Source organism: Sturnira hondurensis, unplaced genomic scaffold, assembly GCF_014824575.4.
Source record: "Sturnira hondurensis isolate 20B ecotype Veracruz unplaced genomic scaffold, ASM1482457v3 Scaffold0016617, whole genome shotgun sequence".
Classification (NCBI taxonomy): domain Eukaryota; kingdom Metazoa; phylum Chordata; class Mammalia; order Chiroptera; family Phyllostomidae; genus Sturnira; species Sturnira hondurensis.
In genome coordinates, this window is record NW_028089248.1 from 4983388 (window position 1) to 5000157 (window position 16770).

At 54.5% G+C, this 16770-nt stretch overlaps 1 protein-coding gene across 1 annotated transcript; it reads left to right on the top strand.

Moving 5' to 3' along the window:
- The first annotated feature begins 4686 nt into the window (after positions 1 to 4686).
- DNAJA2 (DnaJ heat shock protein family (Hsp40) member A2) lies at positions 4687 to 16470 on the top strand. Its single transcript, XM_037066383.1, has 9 exons — positions 4687 to 4876; positions 6278 to 6337; positions 6626 to 6849; positions 9444 to 9524; positions 9774 to 9907; positions 11743 to 11939; positions 14984 to 15128; positions 15228 to 15355; positions 15864 to 16470. The coding sequence occupies exons 1-9, from the start codon at positions 4799 to 4801 to the stop codon at positions 16053 to 16055; spliced, it is 1239 nt and encodes a 412-aa protein (XP_036922278.1). The 5' UTR covers positions 4687 to 4798; the 3' UTR covers positions 16056 to 16470.
- The last annotated feature ends 300 nt before the right edge of the window (positions 16471 to 16770 follow it).

Sequence of the window (16770 nt, forward strand, 5' to 3'; positions counted from 1 at the left end):
CATTTTCGTTTCTGGCATGGGGACGCATCTTCATCACCAGACCGTGGGTCAAATGCCCGTCACTAAAGAACTAATTAAGTGAATCGTGGTACATCCTCATGGTGGACATTTGGATATTTCAACAAAACTTTTACCCTCCCAAAAAAGAGAGAAAAAGAAAAAAATGAGGAAAATCTAGGTCCTCATGTGGATTTTAGGGTCTCTCAGATGACCAAAGCCAGTACAGAGCAGCGTATACAGTATCCTGCCTTTCTGTTCACAAAAAGGGAAGATAAGAATATAAATTTGGCCCTGACTGGTGTTACTCAGTGGATTGAACACAGGCTGTGAACCAAAGAATTCTCAGTTCAATTCCCAGTCGGACACAGGCCTGGGTTGCAGGCCACGTCCCCAGTGGGGGGCACATGAAAGGCAACCACACATTGAGGTTTCTCTCCCTTTCTCCTTCCCTTCCCCTCTCTCTAAGAAGAAATAAATAAAATAGTTTCTTTAAAAATTCTCCACCCCCAAACAAAGGTTCCCAAAGCCAGTCTCCCTACCCCTCTCCTCCAGAGCACACACGGCCTCTGATACGTCATGTATCTACTTGTTTGCTGGCTGCCTGCGTTCGCCCTAGGATGTGGGCTCCGTGTGAGCAGAGACCTGTTTCGTGACTGTATCCCCAGCCCTGAGTGTGCCCTAGTGGGTCCGTCGTTTCTCGAATAAATGAATGTGTAGACACATGTCCTCCACTCCTTCTTCCCCACACCAACGGTAGCTGCACTTACCCGGTCGCTTCCTCTGCTTTCTATACCACTGCAATGTACAAGGCAATGGGAGCTTGACAATGTGACAGCTGACAGGGAAGGATGGGACAGGGTGACAGTGCAGCTGTTCGCCATGGACAGCAGGGAGCTCAGAGACTACCCAGTGACCCAGACCCCATTTTTCTCCCCAGAACACCACCAACCATCAGTTCTTCAGTCCTAATATCCTCAAAATAAGAGCCACAGGCCCCTTCCTCTGTACCCCTGAAGAATAGTGTAACTGGGGCCACCTGTTCTGCACACTCCGGGTCAGTGACATAACAGGCAGAAGCGAAACTTCAGTCTGGCCACATATCCAGGGCTGGTGGAAGGAATGGAGTCCAAGGTTCTGTTGTTGTTACTGGTGAATACTATGAATGTCCTTAAAAATAGCACAGTTCGTCCACTCCCTCCCCAGCCCTTCTCCGCCCCCCCCCACCTCCACCCCTGCAGTGACAGTTGAACAATGACCAGCCTAGCAGAAAGCTGAGACCACTGCAGCCTCGAACTTGAGATCTGTGGCCGAGCCAGAGCGGCCCTCGGATGCACCGTGATTCAGCATCTCATGGGGCCTGAGCCACCAAATGAGGTCACGGTCTCGTTCCCTTCGTGGCATTAGCTAAATCTGGAGCTAAAATAAATGAGCTGCCTTGAAAACACGACGTAGGTGACTGACACATTTCGGTGCTGACGCGGACAGGTGTGACTCAGCACATGAGGACAGGGAGGAGGGGGCGTGTCGCTGAAGCACCCGGGGGCCGTTCTGAAATAACTTGTTGACCTACAGAATGAGCCTCTGACAACGCTGACTACAACTAGCACTCAGAAAGGGACAAAGTCTTGTAAACAAGTAAAAATGTGAACCGGGTGACCGGTTTTGAGTCAGGTGAAAAAAAAATAACTGAGAGCTAGGGACGGAATTTCCCCAGCAACCCTAAGCTAGGGGATCAGAAGCCCAAGTAAAACCACATGAGGGGGTTTCCCCTCGCAAAAAAAGGAAAAAAAATTGAGTGAAACAGAAAGAGATGAGAAAAGCCCGGCTCACTTGGACTCTTCAGGGCAGAGAGAGAAACTGCGTGAAGGTCACCGACAGAGGGGCACGTTGGATAGGACTGGAGGACCGGGCAGCAGAAGAGAGCATGGTCGTTTTGACGGAGCCTCTGGGAAGGGAGACCAAGAAAAAGCACAGAGGCAGGATATGGAGGAAACTGGGAAGTCCCGGGGCTGGGGGGGGAGGGGGCGGAGCAGGGGAGGGGAGCTGGAATTGAAGTGAAGACAATGGACAGAGGTGTGGGCACAGCCTACAGGCAAACGGGCAAAAAGCAAAGCGGCTAATCCTTCGTTTCAGCTCCTGTTTTCTAAGTACTCTCTATGTCTTAACTCTTTAACCCTCAGACAAGCCAGTGATATGAATACTAACGAATCCTGCTCTACAGGTGAGGAATCAGCCTCGGAAAAGTAACTGGCCCGAAGTCACATCGTTAATGCACAGACAAGCCAGGGTTGCTACCCCGCACGGTTCTAGGTCCACAGCAACCCAGTGCCGCCGCTTACGAGGGTCTCACGCGGTGAGAAGGAAGTGGGGAGGCTGAAATCATTGAGGCCCCTACAACAGTCTCAGCCAGACCTCGTGGGGCACAGAATTTCCCCCGAGAAACCTACAGCCCATGAAGGGAGTTCAGTTCACACCAAAACACCCCTGAAAGAGCATGTCAGACTTGTCCTTAAAAAGCACAGGCCAAGGCTGGTGGGACTCCAGTCAGGACGCAGTGCCCACCAGGCTGTGGGGACCAGCAAGACGGCACTGGGAGAGCAGCATTTCAGGTCAGGTTTGTGGGGAAGGAAAGAAAGGGGAGTAAGGGGGTATCATCATTTCACAGCGATCACTCCCCAGGGGTTCCAGGATACTTGGCCAGCTTCTCAGCATGGCAGCTAAGGCCTCCACAACCAGGTCTGAAGGAAATGCCAAGGAAGACAGGTCACCCTGTCCTGAGACGCTGGTCTTGACTACCTCCCACCCCCCGGTCCAGGTTCCGAAGGATCGGAACCTCCTGGTTTTTGTGTGTCCATAAATCTCCAGTGGGTCGAAGGCAGGCACCATGGCTCATTCTTTTGTGATACTCCCCCATCCCCTGCCCCAGTTCAGGGGGCTGGACATTGCAACTCGTGGGAGGGACACATCATTTTCGGATGCCAATGTAAATCAGTGGGCACCAACACGGGGCACTGTGCACCCCATCAGGCTGCCTCCTAACACCAGCTACGCCTCCAGTGGTAGCTAATTTTTTTAAGGATTTTATTTATTTTTGGACAGAGGGGAAAGGAGAGAGAAAGAGAGGCAGAGAAACATGGATTGGTCACCTCTTGTACACCCGCAAGCAGGGGCCTGGCCTGCAACCCAGGCCTGTGCCCTGACTGGGACTCGAACCGGCAACCTTTTGGTTCAGAAGCTAGGACTCAACCCACTGAGCCACACTAGCTAAAGCTTAGCTAATTTTGAAGTTCTCAAGTTAGAGACGTAATCACGTGATCCGGATCCCACAGGTGGACCTTGGTTTGGATATAGAAGCTGCAAATCAACCGTGAACAGATGTGAAACAACTGTGATGACCTAAACTCGGACTCGGAATTCTATGGTGTCAACATAAGAGACACTCATATCTGTAATGTTTTTATGAGTTTATTTGAGCCAAACTGACAATTGCTGGGAAGCAAAATCTCAGCAGAGTGAGAAAATGCTCCCAGAAACAGCAGTTTTACTACTTATTTTACACGTTACAAGGAAAGAAGGAGGTGTGAGGGAGTTGCATGAAATTCATTGGTGGTAGATTAGGGAGATGAGAGAGCAAAGCCAGGAAATCTCTGGGGTTGGATACAAAGTGAAATAAACAGAGACATACTTCTTTTCCATAGGTGGGTATAGGGTAGTTAGGTTGTGGTCTCTGCTCTGGTTTGGTGGCCCAGGAAAAAAAGCCAATTACTTTCATAGTCTAAAGGTATGTTATTATAGATGCAAAAAGACGACAGGCTCAGTTAAGATAAACATTGGCCCTGTTTGGGAAAAATACCGGCCCAGGACGGACGTGACTACCTGCCATGAACTGCTTTTGGTTAAAGTTTTTATTCCAGACTATCCCATGTAGTTACTTTGGGTCTCCGAGTTTGTAAGACCCGCCATCAGGCTTCCCCCTAGCTTGTCAGGTTTAGTATGTTGCCGCTTTTCTCCATAAAGGCATTTATTCCATGAAGTGTGATGAATTACACCTTACAAAGTCATCTATTAGGTCAGGGGTTCGCAACATGCGGCGGGCTCGGACCAGGACCCTCCGTGCCTGCCAGGAACTGGGCCCCACAGCAGGTGAGCTTGCATGCAGTGCGCCTGAATCATCCCGAAACCATGCCCCCACCCCTGCCCTGGAAAAATTGTCTTCCAGGAAACCAGTCTCAGTGCTGTGTTCGATGATGCACCGAGGCTGCTTCCCCTTAAAACTAGCAGTTAAGTAATGTCAGGGGTCGGTGAAACAAAATCAGTGGCATGTCACTGTTGAGCTCTCCGGTGTAACTGACTCCTTTAGGCGACCGTTTGGAAATGCCCTGGTATATAACACTCGCGACAGGCAGGGAGTGGTTTTCCACCCAAGTCCGCGGGAACCAGACCCCAGGGGTGCCCGGAGCCTGGGGCGGTGAGGACGACCCACGAGCCGGGACGGCTCCGCGAACACCTCCAGCGAGAGCCGACTCCGCGGGATCCCGTGCGCCCCGCCCTCCGGGTACGCGCCCGCCGGGCCGCGAGAATCCCGCCCGCTACGTCGCCAGCCCCGCCCCACCCAGGGGCCGCCTCCAACGCCTGGGGACGCCTCCGCGTGGTGACGTCACGGCGCGACGTGCGCCGGGTCAGAGTGTAGCCCCGCCCCCGCTTCCCCCTCGCTGTCTCCTCGGCCTGCGCTGCCGCCGCCGACGCCGCTCCCTCAGCTCCGCCGCCTCCCTGCCCGAGCGCTGCCCGGCCGGCCGCCATGGCGAACGTGGTCGACACGAAGCTGTACGACATCCTGGGCGTCCCGCCGGGTGCCAGCGAGAACGAGCTGAAGAAGGTACCCGGGAGCGAGCCGGTCGGGCGGGGTGTGAGGGCGCGGGCCTGCGCGGCCCGGACGGCCAGGCCGCCTTCCGTGGCGGCCCGCGAGCCGGCGCCGGGTCCGGGCCGGGTCCGGGCCGGGGGCGGCGGCGGCGAGACCCGCCGGCTCCGGGGCGCGCGCTCTGGCCTCTCCTGACCTTGGGCCGTCGGCCCCGCCCGCCCGCCCGCCCGCCGTGGCAGCAAATACAACCCTCCGCTGCGCACACGAGACGGAGCGCTTCCTTCCTCCCGCCCGCCGGGGTCACCAGCCTGGAAAAACTGGTTGGACCGAGGCGCCCGGCCGCGAGAGAGCCGTCCACGCCGCGGACGCCGGCGCCGGCGCCGCGTCGGGCGGGGTCACGGCCGCCCGCCGGGGCCGCGGGGCAGGTGGGGTATCTCCTGGGAGCCGGGCGTTCGCCCTTCCTCCCTTCGGCGGTGCCCGGGCGGCGCGGGGTCAGTGTTTGGGCGCATTGTCTGGGCAGGTAACCCAGAGGTTATGCACCCGCTTCCGGAAGGAGCATGGGTCCCGGCCAAACACCTGAGTGTCCGCCGACTAAAAATAAGTGGAAGGCCTCACTGTCGCGCGGTGCCGAGCTGCGAGGCTGACAGCGGAGGATTTCGCAGCCCTGGAGGCAGGTGGTGACACCCCAGGGCATCTTCCCGGGGCCCGGAGTAGCCGCACCGCGAGCGGAGGAAACGAGGCTGCTCCTTAGGCGGCGGGACGGGGAACAGTTGAGCGGAGAGGGGACTTCCTGTTGCCTCGCCGGAAATGCCGGTCTGTTATATAATCCCTGGGTCTGTGGATGAAGCCGGTGAGCAGTGCGGCTCGGCCGCCTCGACTTCGCCGCCCTCGCTGAGACCCCAGCTTAGCCCCCACGGGAAGATAAAACCCCATCCCGGAGCCCCGCTTGGCCTCCTCTGGTGTTGCTCCTGGAGGAGCCGTCGGGAGCAGCGATTCTTCCCTTGGCTTCATTTTTAGTTGGAATGTCTTGCGGTCTGGAAAGGTTAACGAGCATCTCTCCTAAGAGTTGGCTGGAGTCTTCTTGACCCGATTACTGGCCATCGAAGAAGGTGTTTGACCATAGTGAAAACTCGGAGTTTTGCAGTGTTTGGTTTTTCTTTTCGGTATTGTTTCATTGTCTGTATCTGGCTTCGTTGTAACCCATTTTCAAGTGTAAAGGCTGTCTGCTTTGTCATATTAAATTAGTGAGTAAATTTGCCACCAACAAGGTGGCAAATCCCAGTGAATGAGAGATTTTTGGGGGAAGGTTATGAATTTTAGAGCATTGCTTCTCAGAATAGGGGTTATTAAGTTAGTCCTCACAAATCTGCAAGTCAGTCTTTGTATATAACCTCTTTCTTTATTGTTCTTTATTTGAAGGCGTACAGAAAGTTAGCCAAGGAATACCATCCTGATAAGAATCCAAATGCTGGTGACAAAGTAAGTTATTTGAGACTTTTTACCCTCGAGCTTTCAGTTTCCAACTTAAGTTGCCCTCCTTGGTAAAAGGAATGTTGTAAGAAAAGCCCGTTTATGCCCAGGAGCCAAGTTTCTCCTTTGAGAGCATGTGGTTTTATAACAGGAATACAACACTCTGGGCGGTGCTCAGTGGTGACCAAATGACAGACAACTCGTAACTTGCAGCACTGAGTGGATTCTGGGTTCCTGTAGCCTTCCCGGACTCTCTTAGTGGAAAATCCAGTTGTTTTCTTTGTTTACTTTTCATAGTTCAAAGAAATCAGTTTTGCGTACGAAGTACTGTCCAATCCTGAGAAGCGCGAGTTGTATGACCGATATGGAGAGCAAGGGCTTCGGGAAGGGAGCGGCGGAGGTGGTGGCATGGACGACATCTTCTCTCACATCTTCGGTGGGGGGCTGTTCGGCTTCATGGGCAACCAGAACAGGAGTCGGAACGGCCGGAGGAGAGGAGAAGACATGATGCACCCTCTCAAGTGAGTGTCGTGTTTCTTTTTTAAAAAACTTAAGCACTTTGATTCATGCATAATGCTCAGTAGAAAAGAAAAGGCATCAAAACCGTTTTATTCTTCATCAGAAAATGAAATCTTCCATTTGCCCCGCTGTCCTCCCTGGCTGACCGAGTCGGAAGGGCCGGGCCGGGTGGTCTCTTTGCCGCACGTCTGGAGGAGGGTGGGTGTCCGAGCCGAGTGGGAAGGTGGTTTTGTTGAGGTGCGTCTGAGGCACGCTTCGTGGTCTGCATGTGCAGTTGTGAAGGCTGCTCTTTGAGGTACTAAATTTTCAGGTCTTTTTTTTTTTCTGTAAAAACTTAGAAACCAAGTGACTGGCCAGTTTGTTTACGTGTCACAGGTCCTCCTTACTTGTCCTCAATGACAACTCTCCTAAATTGGTTTCCCAGGAGCCCGCTGGCTTCAAGCCTGACATCAACCTGCCAACACATGAACGGTGTCTGACCTTGATCTTAGCCTGGGAACCCGTGAGCCTGCTACAGCATGGAAGTAGCTTTTATACTCAGGACAATCTGCAAGGTCTTGTGTCCTGTTGACTTTTTATAAAGCAGTAACAGTTTTATAAGCAAATGCAGGAGACTGAGTTTCAAGTATTTACAATATTCCATGTTATCTCTTCATTCCAGTGGGTGAGAGGAAGTAAAGCACACCTGTTACGTTGTTGGAGTCTCGTTCTTAACTTTGTCTGCCTTTAAGGGAACTCACCCTCAGACGTACACCGCCGTTTGGGTGGATCCCGGGAGCAGTCGTGCAGCGCGGGTCGGGTGCTCACCTCTCTCCGGTGCGGGGAGGCGGCGGAGGGGTCAGTGGGGCTGAGGGCGTCTGCTGCGCCGTGCGGTGCCCCGTGCCTTGCCCCGTGTGCTCCTCCACGTCACTGCTCCGCTGCCCGCGGTTACGCTTCCTGGTGTTTAATGTCGTTTAGAATTTCCCAGTGTGCCAGCACTTCTTTTTGGGTGGCTTTCTAATATCCCACTCCATGATTTATTTATCGTTCACCTTTTCTGGAGGGTGTTGCCAGGTTTTCTCTGTGATCGGCAGCACTGCCGTCTCTTTATGCTGCTTTGTCTCCTTGGCAGAGATTCCCAGGCAGGCCTGGTGTTTGGAGGCAGATAATACACAGTTTCCTCACAGAAGGTTGTGCCAGTTCAGTTTACTGTGGAGGTGCCGGCTTCGCCAGGTCGTTAGCCACATTTTTCCTTTCTTGCTCATGTTTTGTTTTTTTGCTTTTGTGGATTGATTTTTGAGAGGGAGGAGGGAGAGGAAAATACCGATTTGTCGTACCACTCATTTGTACATGCATTGGTGGCTTCATGTGTGTGCCTTGTCTGGGCATTGAACCTGTGACCTTGACGTACCTGGATGATACTCTAGGAGCTGAGTTACAGCCAGGGCTCTCACCACGTTTGTTGAAGTGAAGGTTTTTCTGGCCTCTTGGGTAGGGGCTCTGCGTACTAATTATAATTTAATATGTCGGGGAGGAGGGGAACCCTGCCTGTTTTCTGTCCATGATTGGGTTAAAGATCTTCATGAAGTGCAGGTACAGTGCAGCCCGGTGCTCTTGTGCAAGGTGAGGCTGTGGTGAGGCCGTCACTGGGGGGTGCGGGTCCTGTTGTTCTACACGGGTCTCGTGCTTACGCTGCCTAGAATGTACAAAGTTCAGCTTAGGGTAGCAATTTTGAGGAAGTGTGAATACTACAGACTTCCAGAATGCTTTGCAGAATGCTTCCAACTGTTTCGTTTCTCTGTTTTAAAGTAAGTCTGTATTGCTGGGGAAGGTTTTGCGGCAGGTGGTGTTGAGACTTGATGTGCGCGGGTTTCTGGGGGCTGCTTGGGGATGGATGGTCCTGTGATTCACATGCAGTGAATGCGTAAAGGCCACTTGGGTTTCATCGGTTGTTCATTGTTAAAACTTTTAACTTGGATCTTTTTTGGGGTCATAGACCTCTTTGAAAATTTGGTAAACGTTGTTTTGCTCAGAACTCCTGGGTTCTCCAGAGCTTTGAAACTTGCTGTGGGCTCTGCGGAAAGCCTGCCCTTTTTCTCCTCTCTGTCACCGTAGATAAGGGCACTCTTTTGTTTGCTTGAGATGTGCACGCTGAGTGCCTCCCGTAAGTTGCGAGTCCATAGCCTTTCTAAATTGTTCCAGGAGGGGAGCAGGCCTTGTAGTGGAGTGTGGACCCTGGCGCTAGGCTGCCTGTGGGGTGCTGGACAGGTTACCTGACCTCTCTGCCTGTTTTGTCCTGGAAAGTGAGGTGCCTCCTTTAGAGGTCAGGCTGGGCCAAGGCTCTGCCCAAGGCTGGGAGGCTGTGCAGTTATCAGCTTTTACAGAAAATGCCACTCAGCTGTCTGCTGGCCTGGGCCAGTGGGCTTCGGCCTTGCGCACTGGCTGCACTGTCCAGAGCCATGAAGCCTTTCTGCTCGTTGGAGCCGCGAAGTGAGGCCTTCGTCGGCTGGCTTCTGTGCTTGTTGCAAAGGTTGCAGGGACTTCACTGTTCCAGCTGTCCTTTGTCTCAGGTGTGAGAATGTGGCCAAGTCTGATGGAACCCACCCTTTCTCCCCAGGGTGTCTTTAGAAGACCTGTACAATGGCAAGGCAACCAAGCTGCAGCTCAGCAAGAACGTCCTCTGCAGTGCCTGCAGCGGGTAAGTGTGTGCTCTGCTTTAGGGAGTGAGATCACCTGTTCTTTCCATGGCGCACTGAGTCCGTACCAGGGGAAGTTGTTCAGTGATTGAAAACTCACTCCCCAAGACAGGACCCTCTGGTGCCCCTGCAAGCCGGTGCTGTGGGCAGTCATCGGGGTTGAAGGTGGCCGTGCAGAAGCACAGTGCCTGCCTGGCACCGCCCATAGTGGGTCTGGGCGGCAGTCTGACGGGCCCTTCTGCTTGCTTCAGCCAAGGCGGGAAGTCGGGGGCCGTGCAGAAGTGCAGCGCCTGTCGGGGACGGGGCGTCCGCATCATGATCCGGCAGCTGGCCCCAGGCATGGTGCAGCAGATGCAGTCCGTGTGCTCCGACTGTAACGGAGAAGGTAGGTGCCCGCGGGCGGCGGGGGTGCGGAATCGGAGAGGCCGGCTGGCTTCGTATCACCTTACTAAAGAAAAGCCACAGAGAGTTCTGGAAGGGAAAGGGAAGATAATTGTTCTGTCACGCATAGGCCCAGGGAGCACGGGTGAACAACGGATTTGTCCTGGGTTTGGCGAAGTGCTCCTCTAACAGCAGAGGCGGGCAGCGTGTTTGGTCCCTTCCGATTAAAAGGGGGATGCGTGGTAAAGAGGAAGCAGCGAAGTGTTCCGTCACTGCCCGGTAAGAGGAGGTTTTACCGTGAGCCCCAGTCAGCTTCTGAGGCTGGACGTCGGGGTCAGACCTCTTCTCAGAGATGCGAGTGTTTCAAGGTCTGTGCTCGGCTTCCGAAGCTGTGCTCACCTTGGCCCTTGGCGCCCTTCAGGTAGACTGAGGACGCGCTGAGCGTACCTGTCCCCCAGGTGGACGCCACTCGCAGAGACAGGGCGTGCACGGTGTGGCCTGCAGCCCCTGGAGCACTACTAGCCAAAAGGGATTTTCTGTGATGATGGAAGGGAGTGTGCTGTGCACGTAACGTCCAGAATGTGACCATTAGCCTTTCGTGGCTACTGAGTACATGAAACGTGGCTGGTAGACGGGGGTTGCATGTTTTACTTTAACCGACTGCAGCCTAAGGTGGCCACCGTCCTGGGTAGCGCGGCTTTAGAGCCCCCTTTCCCAGGTTGCTCTGGAGTGGGTGCTCTCTCGGAGATGCTGCCTCCACCTCCCCACCGGAGGCACTCAGTGCACTTGACCTCTGCACGGTTGCTAACATTCTGCTCTCGAGAGGCTCGAGTCGGCCAGTCTGCCAGGTCGTCTGTGTCTGTGGAGCCGAGACTTGCAGAGTACACTTGGCAGGGCCAGGGTCCTAGAAGCAGACGCTGAACTAACTGGTCACGCACATCCCCCATGCATTGCAGTGTGCCGACGGTCGGCCACCGGAAATCAACACTGGTTTTTCACAGTGTACTGTGTACACCTTCCGTTTAACTTGGTTAGACACTAATCAGAGGGTTCAGAAGAAGACGGAGGAGGGGAGAGAAGCCTCATGCTCGGTCCTGATGGGGTGTGGGGGTGCTCGCCTGTAGCCACGGTCTGCCGGCTTCAGAACTTCTCAGTGATAGTGGCTCTAAAGAGGGGGACGTCCACAACTGCGTGGCTGAGCAGTGTTTGTCTGCGAGATAGATGAACCCCAGCACCTGCTGAACAGGGCAGTAGTGCACCGTAAGGATATTTAATTTTTTACTTGGGTTCTCTGTCTATTTGTGAAACTCACGTGACTATAAAAAAGTGAAGAAACATTTGTACAAGCCCAGCATCTGACTAAACACTTAGGCTTTTTTGGAGATTTTTATTTATTTTTAGAGGGGAAGGAAGGAGGAAAGAGAAACGTTGATGTGAGAGATACATTGATCGGTTGCCTCTTGCACGCCCCGACCTGGCGACCTGGCCCACAACCCAGGCGTGTACCCTGATGGGAATCAAACTGGTGACCTTTCAGTTCAGAGGCTGGCACTCAAGCCACTGAGCCACACCAGCCAGAGCCCTCAGGCTCTGTTTTAACTTTAGAGTCAGGAGCCAAGAACATATTTGAGGATACGTTGTACTGTGAAATAGAAGACACTTGGGGAGCTCCAGTCCCTCAGGTAACCAGCACTTAGATGTCAGTTTTTGTTACAAAGGTAGCAATGAAAGGAACTTTCAGGAAATGTGTTCAGTGAGTAAAGGTGTTATCGAGACCCGTCTTGCTTAAGAGCGCAGTGTAGCGGTGTTGCTGGAAGTCTGGGTGGCCTGTCTTTCCAGGAGAGGTGATCAATGAGAAGGACCGCTGTAAAAAGTGTGAAGGGAAGAAGGTGATTAAAGAAGTCAAGATTCTCGAAGTCCACGTGGACAAAGGCATGAAGCACGGCCAAAGGATCACGTTCACGGGGGAGGCAGACCAGGCTCCAGGGGTGGAGCCAGGAGACATCGTCCTTCTGCTCCAAGAGAAAGAGCACGAGGTATTTCCTGTGTTCATGCTACTCAGAAACGCATGCTGCGCACCAGATGCGAGTTAGATCTGTTCGCGTTTCCTGGGGCAACGCTGGGGGAGGTAGAGTGGCGCTGTGAAGTGTCGCGGCTGGGCCTCCTGGGAGCCGGCCTGTCTGGTGGGCCCGCACGGCCGGTGTGCGCGAAGCCCTGGGAGGGGTTTGGTCTGGTGTTGGCCGCTGACCAGCACTGACCTTGCGTCATTTTGTTGTCTCTCTCCCCGGTTTTCTTGCTTGTGCAAACAAGGGCACTGGGCCAGACAATCTAGGGCAGCTGGTTTTCGTGGTGGAACGCGTCCGGTGGGCGGGGAGTGGCCACGGCCTCAGTCCTCAGCGCCGCTTTGGTGCCCTCTTTTACGCGGGGAGTGCCCAGAGAGCTTTGCTGCTTTTTCCGTGTTTACCTGATGGCTTTAGGGAGGCAGGGACAGGCAGGGACGGAGAGAAGGGCCCATCTGCCGTCCCACTCACTGGTCAGTGGTTGTGTGTACTCTGGCCCGGGATCGAACCCACAACCATGGTGCGTCAGGACGACACTGTAACTGAGCCACCCGCCTGAGCCGGCGGTTTTCGTTTTAAGTGTCGGGTGGACAGTGTGTGCTGGACCTGTCCGTCTGAGGAGGAAGTCCCAGGTCCGGCGGGGGTGGGGGGAGGTTGCGCGCTGTTGTGAGTGCACCGCTGCCGCTAAGGTGCTGTGCTAAGGTGCTGTGCGGCACGCTGTGGCCCTGCACTCCCGGGAGGCGGCCCTCCGGCGGTCACCCACACCAGAGACAAGACTGGCATCGGGCAGGGCTCCCCCTTTGCCCCGGGTCTCACCGACTCGGATCCCTCTGAGGGTTCATGTGTGATGGGTCGGCCGCCTCTGTTGCTTACGTAGAAGTTTCCTCCCATTTGATTATGGTTTCTGCACATACATTTTCTTTTCTTTTTCTTAAGATTTTACGTATTTTTAGAGAGAGGGAAGGGGAGGGGGAGAGAGAAATATCCATGTGTGGTTGCCTCTCATGCAGCCCCTACTGGGGACCCTGCCCACAAGTCAGGCCTGTGCCCTGACTGGGAGTTGAACCGGCGACCCAGTGGATTAAGGCCGACACTTGATCCACTGCGCCATACCAGCCAGGGCTGCTTTTCTTTCTTGGGGCCACAGGGAGGCGCTTGGAAGTGAGTCACTGAAAGTTGGCAACAGTGGCGTTGCCTGGGGTCTCCAGCAGCCATCAGTTGTCACTGGTGCTTTAGCGCAGACATTGGGCCAGGGAGGTGAGCATGGAAGGTCCCCCGGTGAAGAGAGCTCACGGGTGTCCTTCTTGCCTGATGGTGGCCAGTAAAGTGGGTCTGAGCCCGAGGTGAGGTCACACCGCTGAACGTACTTGTGAACCTTTGGGGGAAAGCTGTCTGGTCTGAAGGACTTTGTGCAGAGTCGCTGCCTCACTTTGGGTCTCTCCCCACTCCCAGCACTGGCGCTGACGTGCTTCCAAGGCCTTGAGGTCAGGGCGGGTGCTGTGCTGAGTGCCCTGACGGGGGGGTGGGGGGAGGCCTTCCGTCTCAGGTGCTGTGCGTTCCGTGTCAGCCTTTCGTGCACGTGCACACCTGTGTGTGTGTTGGTGACCCGGCTGCTGCAGTGCGTTTGTGCAGCAGCACCATCTGGTGAGGTTCGTACTCTGCCGGGCTCTGCCCTCTGTGGTCCGGAAGTTAGAGCTCTTAGGTGTGTGCTGTTTGGGGGTCTATCCTCATTAATCTTGTTTTGTAAAACTTTCGAAATTGTTCTTGCATTTTAATTCTCTGAATTTTAGCATCAAATTGACCAGCCTCACCATTCTCCTCAAACAAAACTCAGACACCCGTTTTTCTGTGGGAACCCTGCTTGCGTGGCTTTCCTCGGTGGGCTCTGACCAAAGGGGTGGTCGTGGTCCGCGCTTCCTGGCGCCGCCGTCCTGAGGCAGTGGTGTGAGGCCCGCCGGCCCGCCTGGCAGTGTTGAGGGGGTTGGGGGACGAGGACATGGGTCAGGCTGCTCCTCTCCCCAGCCGGGCTGGCCAGCGTTTCTGGGGAAAATCTGCTACTGAAGGAAATCTAGGGGGCCCTTCACTACAGCTAATTTTATTTCTTCTTGAATTTCAAAAGTTAAGCACATGGATATTTGTAAATTTCTTAATTAAAAAATTTAATTTATTTATCTTTAGAGGGGAAGGGAAGGAGAGGGAGAGAAATATCAATGTATGGTTGCCTCTCGTGCGTCCCCTGCTGGGAACTGGCCTGCAACCCAGGCATGTGCCTTGACTGGGAATTGAACCACGATCTTCTGGTTCGCAGGCCCGAGCTCAATCCACTGAGCTACACCAACCAGGGCAATATTTGTAAACTTTAATAAGCAAAAATTACAAGCCCAGGGTATGTGAAACTGGATGGATTTTCCCCTACATGTTGAAAGCTCAAACTGCTTTTTTTCCAAAACGTTCTTGATGCGCATCGAATAACCTCTGCCTTGCTCAGTCCCCGGGCCTGCTCTGTTTGTTTTTGTCAGATTCCCATTTCTCCGGGCAAGCTCTGAATTCTGGGTGAGAGGAAACTTGTCGATGCCCGCGGGAAGCATGGGTTTAAGCTCCCTCGCTGGCCAAGCATCGCTGGGTGAACTTGCTGTTGAGCCGTGCCCTGCCTGCCCTGGGAGGGTCCTGTCCGGGGAGTGCTGCCAGGGGCCCCTGCCCCACACAACCTCGCCGTGCCTCCTACACCTTTTTGCTCAGGGGCGGGACCGGGAAACGGGCAGCGGAAGGTCCCTGTTTCCTTTTGTGGAGCTCCATCTGTGACCTCGGTGTGGCCCAGTGTGTGCCCTGTCCGTGCTCCCCCGACCCTCGTCTCTGGCACCTTACTTGAGAATAGCTGGTTGAGGGTGGGAATTCCGGGGGGAGGCAGCCAGGCTTGCAGTGGATGTAAAGTTAGGATTCTGAAGTTGATTCAGGGAACAAAGTGCAGCCAGGTGTGGCCCCACGGACTGTTCAACGTGTCCCGTGTGCTTCGTGGGTAGGTATTCCAGAGAGATGGGAGCGACCTGCACATGACTTACAAGATAGGGCTGGTCGAAGCCCTCTGCGGGTTCCAGTTCACCTTCAAGCACCTCGACGGCCGTCAGATCGTGGTGAAGTACCCGCCTGGCAAAGTCATCGAGCCAGGTGGGCCTTGTCGTCGTGTGGGGTCTGAGCAGACTGTGGCTGAGCACCTGTCTTCTCGGACAAGCTCTCAGTGACCCCACCCCCCACCTCCTCCGGCAGGGTGTGTCCGCGTGGTCCGGGGTGAGGGGATGCCGCAGTACCGGAACCCCTTCGAGAAGGGCGACCTTTACATCAAGTTCGACGTGCAGTTCCCGGAGAACAACTGGATTGACCCAGACAAGCTCTCTGTGAGTGTGCCCTGGGTTCAAGCAATGTGTGCCCTGCTTGGTGGTTGCGTTTCTTGTTGCCTGCCCTGTATGTGTGGTGCTGAGGTCGGATCAGTGTGTAAGATTCTGCTTTGTAAGTGGTGAGGGGGCTGTCCGGGCCATCGCTGCAGTAAGGGCTTCCGGGGGCCAGTCAAGGGTGGCATTGACGGGGGGTGGTGCTGGTTGGAGGGCCGGGGCTCTCGGGAAGCGGGCCCCTCGCCTGAGGGAGGCGCCCCAACCCCGGCTTCATGTCCGCTGGTCCTTCCCGGCAGGGAGGTATGTCTGCTGTAAGGTTGTCCAGTGCTTCGTGGTTTTGGTTTTGTCTTCTGAGCAAGAGATGGGTTGCAAAAAAGCTGTCTGCAGGTTTGGCCTGTGGTGGAAGTGCAAAGGCTGATTTTACCTTCCAAGACGCGTGTACCTTGGGTGGTGCCAGAGGGAGGTGAATGAAGACGCCACTGCACGGCTAACCGCGCTGTTTGCTCTGCCGCAGGAGCTGGAAGACCTCCTGCCGTCGAGACCGGAAGTCCCAGACATCACCGGTGACACGGAGGAGGCAGAGCTTCAGGATCTCGATGGCACACGGGGCCCGGGAGGTGGGCAGCGGCGCGAAGCCTACAACGACAGCTCCGACGAGGAGGGCAGCAGCCACCACGGACCCGGGGTGCAGTGCGCCCACCAGTGAGCTCCCAGCCGCGCGTGGGCCTCCTCCCTCGTCTGCCTGGCCGTCGGCGACCCAGCTGGAGTGTCTGGCCACCCAAATGGACTGATGGACGTTCCTTGGTCTCTGTGTAACTTTTAAAATGGGTAGAGTATCTGCAGAGTGTATAATTTAAACTAACCGCCCAGCTCCCGTCTTCACCTCGGCCCCCTGCAGCAGGACACAGCACTTGAGAAGCGGCGAAACTCTCACGCGGGGGTTCTGCGCGTCGGTCCTGCCGTCTGTGCTCGATTCCCATTGGTTTCATGTAGATTTTTTTTCATATTTTAAGTTCAGTCCCACATTGTAAAGTTTGTGTACAATTTGTCATGGAAGCTTTGCGTTTGGCTGCATCTGCATAATAAGCTGCTACAAATAGAATAAAGGACTTCATGGCCTGTGTCTCTCGTTTGGGTGCATGGAGGTGGGCCTCACACACGGCGGCTTGGCACGGAGTGAGAACGGGATTCCGGTAGCTGTGGTTGTCAAGTTTGGGGGCTTTTTTTTCCTTTTTTTTTTTAATCTTGTGAAAAGTTTTCCAAACTCAACAATAAAAAGCAGTTGGTGTAAATTATTTTTGTGTCACATTTTTAGGAGGAAGAACAGGCTTTGAACTAAAATGTATCCTTAAACTGGAGACGGTATCCTTGGTTCTTAAACAGCCCTTAACAACCTTGGCTCAAAGCTTGTGCCTCAGGCC

What these genes read in the sequence shown, in the direction of transcription:
- DNAJA2 (XM_037066383.1), top strand. Translation starts at nt 4,799, where the DNA reads ATGGCGAACGTGGTCGACACGAAGCTGTACGACATCCTGGGCGTCCCG. An exon ending in CTCCGACTGTAACGGAGAAG is followed by an intron (nt 9,908 to 11,742) that starts GTAGGTGCCCGC and finishes CTGTCTTTCCAG; the next exon opens with GAGAGGTGATCAATGAGAAG. An exon ending in TGGCAAAGTCATCGAGCCAG is followed by an intron (nt 15,129 to 15,227) that starts GTGGGCCTTGTC and finishes CTCCTCCGGCAG; the next exon opens with GGTGTGTCCGCGTGGTCCGG.